General features: G+C 45.4%; 1 protein-coding gene across 2 annotated transcripts in view; it reads right to left on the bottom strand.

The window, feature by feature from the left end:
• The window catches only part of Tmem132d (transmembrane protein 132D), a 647297-nt gene that overhangs the window by 355544 nt on the left and 277040 nt on the right, over nucleotides 1–14713 (bottom strand). For both annotated transcript variants that reach the window (XM_017598307.2, NM_198727.2), the window contains one exon: nucleotides 956–1102. Coding sequence is in view for 1 of the 2 variants with exons in the window: in NM_198727.2 (NP_942022.2) it covers nucleotides 956–1102 (147 nt within the window). In the remaining variant the exon portion in view is untranslated. The remainder of the gene's footprint in view (nucleotides 1–955; nucleotides 1103–14713) is intronic.

Here is a 14713-nt window from a genome sequence, read left to right as displayed (position 1 = left end):
AGGGCATGGATGGGAGCTGCTGCAGGTGACCCAGATTCTGGTAAAGGAGAACGGAGAGGGATTGACGCCAAGCCATTCCTGAATTGCTTTCAAGTACTTTTGGTAATGAACTAAGGGAGTGGGGGCCAGAACAAAGCAGCAATAGCCACCCCCATATTGTGGGGAAATAAATGTATTCTCCAAACAACTGAGTTTTGGAATGTAGAATGGCATTCCAGAAACAATATACTACCTTGCTCAATTCATCCTTTGATTTTTTTTTTCCCTCAATTTTTTTCCCCAGTAATATAAAGAGTCAGAAGAAACCTAAAAGTGACAAAGAAAATGTACGTGACCAGACTAGGAATTCTCCCAGGTTCCGGGAGAGAGGAGTAAATCAAGAACTCCTAAGTCTCCAAGCCCATCCTTGCCCAGCTGTGAATTGCCTGTTTCTAATTTGGTGGCCATCAGAAGCAGATCCGGGTTTTAATTTCTCCCCGGGGGTGATTCACGATCGCCAGTAATTCCACAGCGGGCAGCCCACTGTTCCATCAGCAAGTGGCCCCCTGCACAAATACAATCACATGCATTATGCTGACATCAGCTCTGTAAAGGTGGGCCGCACCCTTGCCTGTAAAAGAACCAACGCTCCTGTGTTTAAGGCGTGCGGAAATACGATGTAAGAGATGACCCACGATTCTGGGTACCTCTGATGAGAATCAGAAAGAAGTGACAACTTCCTGTACTGTTGGATGCCATTGCATATTGAGATCCTTGCAGAAGATAGAGCCTCTGTGACCCTGTGTGGGTCCATTACGAGCACTACCCCACCTCCCCTATCTGGGAGACCATTTTACCTAGAGCCATTAATGAGAGATAACACGCACCAAATGCAACTAGCAATGGAGTCGGTTAGCAAACGTAGGAGCAACAGGAAGCCACCATGGCAGAGAGTCTGAGCACAGGTGGGACTTACCTCTTTCCTGAGCCAGCAGATTTCTTTTGACAGATGATAACCGCTGGTGCGTACTTCCCAGTGTACTCCGTGCTCTGCTTGACGTCCCAGAGAGAAGAAGTGCTGGCTCTCACCCCAACAATGCTCACTCCTTTCTTAACCTTGGCCCTGTTGGAGACAGGAAGTGCACGTCTGAGATAGCCCTGGGGAAGTCCCGAGGCAGCAGTGGTGCCAGGGACACGGCGAGCATTTGCACGTTGTAGCCTGACGGTTATGAGCTCATGGGGAATCAGGTTTAAACGCAGATTTGTAACCACATTTCCTATCCATCTGTCATAGTTCCCCCCACCTCACCCCACACCCCAGTTATCCCCACTTTTACAGAAGGAGCTAGTAAAAATGCTTGCCTTCAGCAAACATCTGCTACATACGGAAATATAATGTCTCTATTAATTAAAAGACAACACATAAAACCACCATAAAAACCTACCTGAAATCCCTTATAGTGAGTGGTTGGGAAATGGAAGTAAGCCAAAGAATACAGAGGTGACACTCAGAATATGGGAGCGTCTGCAGGGAGAGGGTCCTGAGCAGTCAGCGAACCAGGTAAAAAGCAAGGATTAGATCTGACTTTCCCGGCAGTGTCCGAGTTCCACCCGGAAGAAGTGAGGTTCAGACAAGTGAGAGGATATTCGTGAGACCCGGCACATAGAGGCACTGGGCTGAGTAGGGCTAGCCAACTTGTATGTTTCTGTTCCGTCCTGACATTCTGATCAGCTTCATTGCCATAACCAGAGCCTGCATCTTCATCATCTTCATCACCACTAACAGCACCATCATCATCACCACCATAGACACAATCCCTATCTTGATCATCATCATCATCATCATCATCATCACTATAATCCTTTTCTTCTTCCAATCATCCACAATTCCATCATCATGATCGTCACAAGCTTCCTTCATCATCACCACCATATACTTCATCATTATCCTCCCAACAATGCTAATTGTCATCATCACCACTACAACCTCTATTCCTCATCACCATTACCACGATGTCTACCTCATCACCATTACCACGATGTCTACCTTGACCACCATCACTACAGCCCCATCATCATCATCATCATCATCATCATCATCATCATCACCACCACCTCCACAATCCCCATCCTCTTCCTCACTAACACCACCACAAACGCCTCTTCAACATCGTCACCATGACAACGCCACCACCACCATCATCACCACTATATCCATCTTTTTCATCAGCACCACCATCTCCATCTTCTCTAACATCCTCCTCCTCCTGCTGTACTATGGATTACTTACCATCAACTGGATGCTATTCTAAATTCATTGTAGTTCTATATCATTTCATCCTCAAATAATCTGTTAGGCCATTTGTAAATCGTGTTTCTCTCATGACTCCAGAGCAGAGGAACAAGCCTTGAGCTGCAGGTAGTGAAAGGACTCTGGACAGCTGGAGCTTGGAAAACATGGCTCTGGCAGGCCTTGCCTTTCTCCCCTATTCCCTTGGCTTTGCTTAAAAACCATTAGACTATATTCCTGAAGCCAGCCACCAAGGTCTAATCCTTTTTTTAGCCACATTTTCTTCTCCTGCAGCTGACTACCAAGGTCCAGCTATCAAAGTATTGAAGACCAGCAATCAAAAGCCCCCTTTGGCTCACCTAATTAATATGCCCAATTAAAATTAAATACCTCATCCTAATACAGGATGTTCTATTTTACTTTTATAAACTGCCGTTTCCTTATGGGTCACATCTGTCCCCTTTCTATCCAGAGGCAGTCCTTTTCTTCTGGGGACAAATACCCCTCCTCCCTCTCTCTTATTCCTTTCTCCTTCTCCCTCTTCCTCTATCTCCTATCTTTGTCACTTATTCCCTGACCTTTGTGCCTCAGGAGCAAATACATCTCCTCTGTGCTGAGAAGTTGGTCTTGGGGTCTCTTGGGCAGATATTTTTCTTTTAGGTAGGACAATAGTCTGGGCTCTCCCTGCATCCCTGTGAACTCCTGCTATTAGAGCTGATAAAACTGATGGACTTCACCTTCTCTGCTACTCAGCGCTGGTTGGTTTGTGTCATGCTACCCAATATCTACTCATGATTTAGCTGAGGACACAATCACCAAGGCATCCAGTTTCCACCTAAGACTCCATTTGCCATCTCTCCTTTGCTTTTCCCTTTATTATGGAAGGGAACCACGTGGTCCCATGGGCTTTTCTGCAAAGGACAAACACCCCCCCACCCCACCCTTACACAGAAGCAGAATGCCAGAGGAAGATGAGAAGCCCTCTTTGCACGCAGGTCCTTGTTTCTTTCTAAGAAATTTCAAAAGAAAAAAAGCCTCCGTGTGATGGGAAGTCCGGGGCAAAAGGGCAACACAGTGATTTTCACAGTTTGATTTACAAGCTGCATTGTAGATGTGAAGAATTTGTGTTTCCTACTGTGCCTTCTCTTTCTTATTCCTTGGGGAGAATATAAAGAGCTTAGAAGGAAAAGTACCAAGGGATGCCTGGAGGCTTTGGTTCTCCAGGGGAGGAGATAGTAATGCTAGCAGCAGTCTGTGTCACGTGCTCTGTGCTAAGTCCATGTGATCAGAAGAGGAGCCCCCAGTTCCTGTTCTGCACCTCTGAAATCTTCACTGTTAGAGGTAACGCAATGTCTTATAAAGGACAGCATTTAATTGGGGCTGGGTTACAGGCTCAGAGGTTCAGTCCATTATCATCAAGATGGGAGTGTGGCAGCATCCAGGCAGGCATGGTGTAGGCATTGCTGAGAGTTCTACATCTTCATCTGAAGGCTGCTAGGAGAAGACTGGCTTCTAGATAGCTAGGATGAGGGTCTTAAAGCCCATACCCACAATGACACAACTATTCCAACAAAGCCACACCTTCTAATAGTGCCAAACCCTCGGCCGAGTATATACAAACTATTACAAGAAGCAAACGAAGACATGCCAGTCCTGTACCATTAGTACTTCTATTGGGAACAGTTTTATACACACTATGAAGGAGAAGGTACGAGGTAGCCATGGTCCTAAAAGGCCATCAGCAAGACTGGCAGTGGTACTACAGATAGGGTAGTGGGAGAATTCCCACCATCCCCTAGCTGAGAACACTAGGACTCCTATGTTTATACTATGCATATAAGATGATTCATATCTAGTACCTCGTAACCTAGAGAGGCCAGAAATGTTGGCAAATTGCCCGACAGAGAGCATCTGTGACCAATCCTCAGTAGAGTCCTACGCTCCTGGACTGAGCTGTGGTGGTTTGAATATGCTTGGCCCATAGGAAGCACTATGATTTAGGAGATACGGCCTTGTTTGGAGTAGGTGTGGCCTTCTTAGAGGAAGTGCACCATGGTGGGGTGGGCTTTGAGGTTCTAAGTTCACGCTCTGCTCAGTGCATAAGAGACCCTCTTCCTGGCTGCCTTTGGAAGACAATCTCATCTGACTACCTTCAGAGCAAGATGCAGAATTCTTGGCTCCTTCAACACCATGTCTGTCTGCATGCTGCCATGATTCCTTCCTTGATGATAATGGGAAGAACTTCTGAAACTGTAAGCCAGTCCAAATTAAATGTTGGCCTTGTGAGAGTTGCCCTGGTCATGGTGTCTGTTCACAGCAATGAAATCCAAACTGGACATGAGGGAAGCCTTTTTTCTTGATGTATATGTCATGGTCATTTGCTTGGGGGAAACTGGGGTCATGCTGTGTGGTTTCACAGGAAGTAGATTCTGGGAGGTTGTGCCTGGCTTCCTCTGGCTGTGGTCCAAGACCTTTCCCCTTTGTTTCCTACAGTTTGTGTGCTTCTCAAGGCATAAAGTTGAGCAGCACACATGACTACAGGGTAAAACCTCTGAGTCTTTCTAGTGACTTGTTGAAGTTGGCGGTGATCTTGAGGAGTGATAGTTTCCCGCTGGAAGACTACACTTTTCAGATCCCTTTATGGATTATGGGAGTCATTTCCACCCCTATTAAGGTCACGGCCAGCTTCTTCCTATGGGAATTTTCTCTCATCCACCCACATGGCATGGGACTTATGACCCATCCATCCATGTGGGTGAGATTTGAGATGAACCCCTCATTGTGTTTCAGTCAATAAACATAGTACTGTCTAGAAGTTCAAACTTGCCTGCCTCCTCCTCTACTAACCCCCTGCTGACTTTTCTGGCTCCTTTAATCTACCTATAATAATATGAAAGGGACATTGACCTCTAGTAATGCATACATTAGTGTACAACGACAGGGGAATTGACCACTTATGGATAGTCTTATATAGCGTGTAGTTTCTACCACCTCACTTTAAGCTCTGGCAAACCATTCTACCAACCCCTGTCCTGTTCCCTTGAATCTGCAGATGAAAAGACCCACACTGCTTATTTTTAATATGCTTTTTAGTTCAGTGGCCAGGCACTTCTAAGCCTACTGCAGCTAATGTGCCCTTACCTTCACTCCCAGCTCAACATCTCTAAATCTGCCCTCAACTTAGTTGCCCAGTTAACCTTTTCCTTACTCAGCATCCTAAATCTGCCCTCTGGTTAGTTGCATTTCTAGTCTTCAGCCTGCTACCCCAGGCCCAGTCGCAGAAGTGGCCAATGGGCACTCCACCCGTGATCTCATATGGTTTGTGGCTCTATCTCTCTCCAAAGCATGGCAAGTCCCCTTTCCTCTTCTGTATCTGCTAGCCTGCTTTTGGGAACCTGGAAGTCTCACCTCTTCCACCCAGCCATTGACTGATAACATCTTTATTGATCAATCAAGAACCAACTGGAGAACAGGACCTTCAATGTTCACACACAGATTCTGGGCTACAGTCCTAGATGCTAACACTAACAGTTTTAGAAATGGATTGTAGGGTATAGCAGGCATTGTATCCGGGGAGGAAAATGAACATGCTTTGTGGGAGTTTTATTCTTCTGGTGTTGGGATGGGACCCAGGACCTTACTCAGGCTTGGCAAGCATACTATCGCCAGGTGACCTCCCAGCCCATGTTTTGTATTTTAGATAATGACTATACTAGCACACGCTTTGCATGCACCATTTATAAAGGTAAGGTTTTTATGCCCAAGCCTCAAGTCCAACTGGCCTGCATACTCAGGAGAATCTTCTGGCAAAAATAAATAAATAAAAGTTTTGGCTCCCGCTGTGTGCACACTTTACTAAATTATAGGCAGTCAGGCATGCTGGTGAAGCAGCTGGGGAGATGGCCCAACATAGAATGTGCTTGCTGAACAAGCATGAGTTTGATCCACAGCACCTAGATAAAAGCTGGGAACAGAGGGAAGAGCTTGTACTCTCAATGCTAGGGAAGTGGAGACAGGAAACTCTCAGTGGCTTGCATGCCAACTAGTCTGGCCAGATGAGTAAGTCCCAGGTCTCTGTCAGAGAGCCTAATTAAAAAGCAAGGCAAGATGATAAAACCCCTGAGATCAGCCTGTGGCCTCCACATGTACCTGTGCAGTTCTGCACATGCATGGAGATCTGCTAGTGTAAGACTTCATTCACCGTGGACAGCTATTCTTCCGAGATATGTTAGAATGGATTATAGAGGCTACCCCAATTACTGTGCACTGGAATTTTATTGAACCAAATTTGCTTTAAATAAATAGGTCATCAACCTGGCTTTGGCAATCTCTTATTCTCTGGACGGTTCTAGTACATAGGCCTTAGCTGACATATAATGGGCTTATATTTTACTCAGATTTTAATCCTAAGTCATTTAGAATTTGGATGGTATTTCTCAGCGAGTGGTTTTTCAAATGAATGGGGTTATTCATTTAGCTCTTAAATTACTTGAAGTTTTCTCTAGTTACAGTGATCCTGAAGAGGAATTTCTAAGGTTTACCATAGAACACTGGATTCTCTTCTCTCACGAATAGAAGACCTTGCTGAGAAAATGCGCGCGCATGCGCGCATACACACACACACACACACACACACACACACACACACACACACACACACACAGCCTGCTCAGCTGACAAGGAATGAGAAAGAGGTGTTTGCCTGGTGGAGCCTGCACCATGTGTGAGCATCACACACAAACATCTGCAAGGTTGGCCGCCGGCTCCTTGGAGATGGATCTGAGGTGTTTACAGAACGTGGCCAGCTTGCATTAATCATTCTGAAACATTTCCTTTCAGAGTTACAAGTGGCAGCCTGTGGAAGCCCATGGCAGGCTGTTCTTAGAACCTGTGGAGACTGGCTTCACTGGGTCTGAACCAAATGTTAGCTCCCTCTTTGTTTATGACAAGCGAGTTCCTTATAGTCATTAATGGAAGTTTATAACCCACTTGTGGTTCCATAAATACAGGTTACCCTGACAGCCTCATTACCAGAGATAAACACAGCACTTGATTTCCGAAGACACTTTATTGTAGATTTACATTTAATAACACATCCACCATGGTGAGAGCAGGAAAGCCATAATTTTCCCCAGAGAATGCCCATTCAGTGTAGGCTGATACAGACAGAACCTGCTTGGGGTTAGGGGATGCTGTGCTGTTAAAACATAATAGAGCAAGCTGTAAAGACTAGACATGAGTGTTGCGTGTGATGTTTATATTATGTATATAGCATATGCACAATGTATACCCACACTGCCCCAAGCCCAGGATTCAGGAACTTAACTGAAATAGCCAGGAATAGCTGGCAGCCCGGATGCTGAACACAGAGGCATGCTGGTTGTTGCCCTTCCATGCCCTAGCCTCTGACTCTGGATAACTGCTTAAGCAATCTGACCTCTGGCAATGATGATCTTAACCCCAGATCATACATTCAGGTTGTCTGCCCACTACTTTTGGAAGAAGTTGACAGTCAACCCAAGCTAAGTGTCTTAGGCAGGGTTTCCTCGCTGTGAAGAGATACCATGACCAAGGCAACTCTTAGCAAGGAAAACATTTCATTAGGGCTGGCTTACAGTTTCAGAGTTCAGTCCATTATCATCATGACAGGAAAGACAGCAGTGTGCAGGTAAACATGGTCCTGGAGGAACTGAGAGTTCTACATCTTTATCTGAAGGCAGCTAGGAGGTTACAACCACTGGGTGTAACTTGAGCATTTAAGACCTCAAAGCCCAGACTCCACAATGACATACTTCCTCTAACAAGGCCACACCTCCTAATAGTGCCATTCTCTATGCTTTATGGGGATCAAACCTATTTAAATCACCACATCAACCTACCCAAAAGCCCTCTCCTGGGAATTCACCACATACTGAACCCTAATAACCTGCCTCTTTCTCTTCCTTTTCCTCTCACCTTGCTTCTTTCTCTCTAGTCTCTGACATTAACATATACAAGTCGGATGTTTATTAGCATATGCAAATGATCATTTAGCCTCAACATATGCAAATGATCCAGTCCATTGAGGTCAACACATGTAAATAGTCCTCTAGTATTAACTTGTACAAACTACTCCCTAATATTAACATATGTAGGTTGCCCCTTGTATTAACATATGTAAATGAGCCCACAGCATTGACATAGGCAAATGATCTCTTTGCACTACCATATGCAAGAGGCCCAAGGTATTAACATATGCAAATGACCCCTGCATTAATATGTGCAAATTATCCCCTAGCACTCGAATGTACAAATGGCCCCTGTCATTCACATGTACAAATTCACCTGACATTACCTTATGCAAATATTTCTGAACCTGGCTCTCTCAAGCTCTTCTTTTAGACTGTGAAATAGCCACCACCCTCCCATTTGGTACCTTTTAAACTAGACTAGAGGTGATTCATCTGCCATAAGGCTGACTGAGGTGCTGTCAGAGATGCCTAAAACAGGCTTGCTTTGGAAAAAGACATTACTCTTCTCTGATGTAGCAGCTCACAGCGGGCCTTGGTGGTGGGTGGCTCAGATCCACTCAGCTATTCAGAGATCAAAGATGATCATGGTCTTGGCATTTCTAGCCCATGTTTTGCAGCACCTCTGTCCTAAGTACCCCAGCCAATGGGAAGAATGAAGGGCGAAGAATAGGGCAGGGAAGGTCGCAATGCTAACTCAGGTAAGCTCACAGTAAGCTCACAGCCTATGGAAGGCATTTACTGTCTTAGCCACATAAGGTTACAGGTGCAAAGGCTTCTGGAAAACCAGTCCACACCAGGACCTGACAGTAGTGATACCCAAGAAGAGTTGGGCCTGTGGGTGACTTGCATTCCTACCTCAGTTAAATGTGTTCTGCATCATAGAGACCGTGGGCAGAGCTAAATCCCCCTACACTACTTGCACACAGGCCCACTACAGAGAAGATCCACCTGAATAGTCACCAGTAAACACTCCATGCAGGCACATTTATGAATGGCTTGACACGTGGATTATTAAAAGTGCTTGTGTGTTCAATAAAAGAGGCACCAAAATGGAAGTCAGAAGTGATGGAAGAGAAATAAATTGGGCTCAAAAGGAGAAATTTGAATATTTTTGTTCCTTGTGAGATTTATTTAAAGTTTCTGAGGGCTAATATTTGTGTCAGAGGAGGAGAAAGAAGAGAATAAATTTAAAAGAAAATTGAGACAAAGCGAAAGACAGGAGGGGAAGAGGCACAGGGTGAGGGAGAGACAGTTTGAGAAGTTCAGTCCACAGAGTTCAAAGTATGAGACGAAAACTAAGTACAGTGGATGTGCCCAAAGTAATATTCTAGAACTAGAAAGTAATCCAGCCAAACACCCAAACACAGTTTGTAATCCAAAACCCACTCTGGGATTCTCAGGAATCTGAGACTGGAAGGAAGGAACGGGTTTCCAAGCAGCTTCCTGTTCAAGAGGATACTGGGAGCATCCTTTCCTGAATCCCAAAGGGTAAACTGTTTTTCCAGAGCCTCATCTCTCAGGACACCAAGTCCTTCTAAGCTCCTGCAAGCTTCACCCACTACTGCATGAGACCCTCCCTGTCTGCAGAGCAGAGATTACTCACAGCTGGACACCAAACATAGGCTATACAGGCCTCCTCATCAATACAGGAGAACACACATTTACCCCTCATTTCAAAGACCAGTAGATATCGTGCTGGATTTTTGGAAATGTTTCCTTTCTCTCCCTTGTTTTCTCTCATTAACTGTGGCCAAGAATAAAATAATTTCCATTTTCTGTGGTATGGCAGCCAGGTACCCCATTGGTAATCACTCTGATTCTAATTTCTAAGTGATCTTGACCCATAACTTCCTGCCAAGTCCACACATTATACAATGTTCAGACCTAGCTGTGTCTTAACACTGTCCTGGCAAACATGGATGAGCCTTGCCAGATACTGTTATCTATCTTGTGAGAGTCATGTCCCCATCCCTCCATGTTCCTTTGTAGTGGCATAGGGTCAGACGTTACAGCACAGGAATACAGTCTTTGCTAAGCCTAACCTTAAGATTATAGTCATTTGAATGAGAAGTCTCCCCAGCAGGCTCAGGTAATTAGCACTGTTTGGGAAGGTTGCAGGATCTTTAAAGGTTGAACCTCATTAGAGGAAGTAGTACACTGGGGGCGGGTTTGGAGAGCATACAGCCTTCCAGTTTGATCTCTGCTTTCTGTGTGTGATATGATACACTCTGGCTGCCATGCCAAGCTTACCATTATGGAGACTCCCTGCTTGGGAGCTAATCCAAATTCTTCCACAGGTTGCTTTTAGTCATGGTATTTTATCGCAGAACAGGAAACTAAGTAATATAAGGATTATGCCAATGTATGCAGGCAGCTAAGACAGACCCGGTCAGGAGTGTGGGATAGGAGTGATCAACGTTAGGCAACTCCAGCTTGATAGCATGTTCTCCAGCAGGAAACAGATTTTAATGTGCAGTGTTGGTGTTGGCATATGTGTTTATAAAGCCGGCACTTTCCACTATTGAAATACTATTTGCTACATATAACACATCACAGGCAGGTAACAAAAGTGTTGACATGAGAAATAAATATTTTGAGAAATGGTGGCTATTATTTCATGCCTATGAGCCTTCTGGCACACTGCCAGGATGTACACACATATCAGAAGGACGGTCCATTACCGTGTAGCACACGAGTATGTCAAACCCCAGTGCAGGATTTACGTGTTCCAGTCTCAGCAAGGGTGACAGAAAATACCCAGAAACCCCACCCTCATCCCTGCAGCACCTGGCTGTCAGACGACTGCCACCTGCTAGAGATTAAAAGAGAAAAAGGCAAAGGTCAAGAAGAATTTGTTCTCAAGGAGGGAGGGACCCCATCTCTGAGGGAATGGAGTCAAGAGGCAGGTGTGTCATCAGGAAGGGGTGTGGTCAGTCAAGAAAGGGTTGTGGCTTCTGAAGGGGGTGTGGTTTTGTGATGGGCGTGGCTTCCAGTAAAAGGTATAGCTTCTGACTGGCTAGGTCTCATACCAAACAACTTGGTAAACCTTGGATTAGCTAAACACTAAGAGGCCATGAAGGGAGAGCAATGAAATCCCCAGTACAGACTGCACTTTGGAAAACATCATGGGCTGGAACTCACCCATGACTTTACTCACAAGGCAGCTGTACCCACCTTCCAAGGTCAGGCTGTGACTAGCCTTTGCTTTGACCCTCCTTCCCAATACTTAAGGTACTCTGTCACTTTTTCAGAATTTTACTAGTTGGTCTGGGTGCACAAACACACCCAAGCCAAAACAAAAACAACAACTATAACAAAAACAAAAACACACTAATGTTCGCAGTCACTTCTGTGACTCCATTAGTAGGACCTTAGCATGTTAAATATGTGCCTGGTGTGTGACTGCATGGGCCGGCTAATGGATGCACTGAGAACTAAGAAAACAGCCAGATGTCCCATGACTACACCTTCACTGTCAGCATTTTAGCTCCCATTCTCCTATGTACCTCTTACCCGTGCATCATCTGTAATTCTATACAGACACAATAAAGCCCTAGTCAGTCACATGACCATCAGACTGGAACGCTCACCATCCTGGGTGGTTCTGGTCATAGGGAGTGTAACATAAATGGGGCACTGCACATCTGTATGTGACAGCTGTGTACGAGGGATGCTGCTGTGATCGCAGATCGTCCAGGTTTCTTTATCAACTCCAAAGATAAATAAACTAGCCTGATGCAGAAGGCTGCCTGGCTGTGAACCAACCCAGGAATGAACACTCGGTGAAGGGAAGGCCCAGCCACAGACCACTGTACCTGTGTGGTATTATGAAGTCCCCTCCCAGGCCAGCTGCTTGCATAGAGGACTCTGAGTATCAGAGCCTCTGCAGTCCCAACATATGCTAAGTGGCTTCCTCTGCTGGTATAGTGACCACTGACTCTTTGAGACTGTATCAGAATTCAGGGCTTCCTGCAGTCTTTTTTAGACATTCCTTAGACAGCTTACTAAAAGCCTGGGGGCAATCAGTAAGCAGAGTTCCTTTCTGGTTCCTGCAATGTTTCTTTGGCTATGAACTGAGTACCTTAGTTGGAGGTAATTGTGTATGGAATAGCAAACAGGCCTGTCTCTAAGTTTCTGCTTTGACTTCCTGCCCTGACTTCCTTCAATGATAGACTGTGACCTGGTCCTGTAAGCCAAATAAACCTTTCTTCCCCTAAATTGCCTTTGGTCAGGATGCCTTAGCACAGCAACAGAAAGGAAACAGGAATACAAAATGGTCAGCACGCAAAGGAACTGTCACATAAGAGACGTAAAGGTCATGTGGAGAAGTACACATGTGTGACAGTGCTTTTGCATGTATGTGTATGTGACTGCACTATGTGTGCATGGAAGGTGGTCCTCAAGCCTCTTTGCCTTTGTTTTGAAACAGACCCCCTGTTGGCCTGAAATCCATCAGTTTGACTAGGCTGGGAATGGCCAGTGAGAAAGGGGTAGTCATCTACCCGTTGCTACCTCCCCAGGGCTGGGATTGCACTCTTGTGCTATCACATTGAGCTTCATTTTATCCTTTTACTTGTGTCTTGGGGTTTACCTCAGGTCCCTTCTCATAAGCATTTTACCAACTGAAGCATCCCCCCAGGTTCACAGGCTCACAGGTTCATTTCAATGAAATTTTGGTAGCTAAGTGGCTACCGTATTAGTTATGTTTTGTTTCTGTGATGAAACACCATGGCTAAAAGTGACTCATGGGTAAAGAATGTATTTTGGCTGATGGTTCCAGATAGAGCATCTATAATGGCAAGGGAGAAATGACAGCAGATTGTCAGAGAAGAGAGCTGAGAGATCACATCTTTACCACATGCAGAAAACCAGAGAAAGAGAGAGACAGAGACAGAGACAGAGACACAGAGACAAAGACAGAGATGGGGGAAGGGGGGGAGAAGGAGAGGGAGAGGGAGAAACAGATGGAGCTGGGGAAAAGGGGAGGAGAGGGGAGGAGAGGGGAGGAGAGGGGAGGAGAGGGGAGGAGAGAGAGAGAGAGAGAGAGAGAGAGAGAGAGAGAGAGAGAGAGAGAGAGAAAGAGAGAGAACACAAACAGGAAGTGAGACAAGGCTATCAAAGCCCACCTCCAGTGACATACTTCCTCCAGTAAGACACCAACTCCTAAAAGTTCTATACCCTCCCCCGCCCAAACAGTGCCACCTACAGGGGAAACAAGTGTTCAAACACCTAAGTGAACAGTGGAGGTCAGATGCTCCTGACCTCCTGGGTTTGGGATAAGACATAATTTCAAACTGAGTAGTGGTGGTGCAGGCCTTTAATCCCAGCACTCAGCAGGCAGAACTCTGTAAGCTCAAGGCCAGCCTGGTCTACAGTAGGGGGGAAACACTTCTCACTCAAACCATTTACACCTATTCCACAAGATTCTGCCCATTTCACATTCTTTGACCTCAATGTCATGCCTAAAGAGAGCTCTCTCACTTCTACATAATCTTATTTTCAATCCCTTTCAGTCCTTAAACACCCTCCACACCATCTATTTGTTTCTTTATTATCATGCTGGGCCAGGTTTTATTGTGTATTAAGAAACTACCATTTAGGAAAATCAATCCATGGATCCTCCTAGAGTTTATTGCAGTAAAAAAAGATGCAGCTTTAGTTTTCTGTTTCTTTTGCATCAGTTTACCTATTACACGATCCGTGCGTCTAGCACCTGTGATCTGAAATTCCATCGATAATAGATATTAAACCCGCCTTTGCTTTATGACTGATGCTTGGCCTCGCAACTTGCTGTATTGCTCTGGGGACCTCCTCACACCACAATGCCTTTTGACACACTTTAGCTTCTTGCAGGGCAATTTTCTCCCCTACAGCTTTTTCTTGGGGTGGGGGTGGGGCACTATTTTGATGTCTCGTATTTCAATGGGATCCATTTCCGTTTGCATGTCCTCAAAGGTGCTTTGAGTTTAGAAGAGAATAAAGGAGACAGGAGAGAAGAAAGGAGCATAAATGGGACACTGAGTGTTCTAAAAATCACTCCCGGGCTTGGGCCACACCAACCTTCAGTCAAAAAGTAGCACACACCAGTCAATTATGGGGTGATGGCCCACAGCAGTCATTTGCCCAAGAAGGCAAGTGGTAAGTGTGCCGTTTGGGGACCTGGGTGACTCCTGAGTTGACTGTCCTGGATACGCCACACACAGTGTCCTTCATAAAGATGCTGAGGCAGAGGCTTGTAGTTTACACTGGAGGTTTTCTGCACATTTGACAAGAGCCTTGCACCCAGTAAGGATGAGAATAGAGGATGGGGTGCAATCCCATAGATGAAGCTCAGAGATGTGTCTTAGGAGTGACAAATAAGAAGGGGGCCTTCCCTCCACCACTTTTCCCTTCCAACTCTCTATGCTCTGTAAGGTTTTGAGACACAGAACTA

This window comes from Rattus norvegicus, chromosome 12 (genome assembly GCF_036323735.1).
Source record: "Rattus norvegicus strain BN/NHsdMcwi chromosome 12, GRCr8, whole genome shotgun sequence".
NCBI lineage: Eukaryota > Metazoa > Chordata > Mammalia > Rodentia > Muridae > Rattus > Rattus norvegicus.
This window is presented reverse-complemented; position numbering and strand designations above follow the sequence as displayed.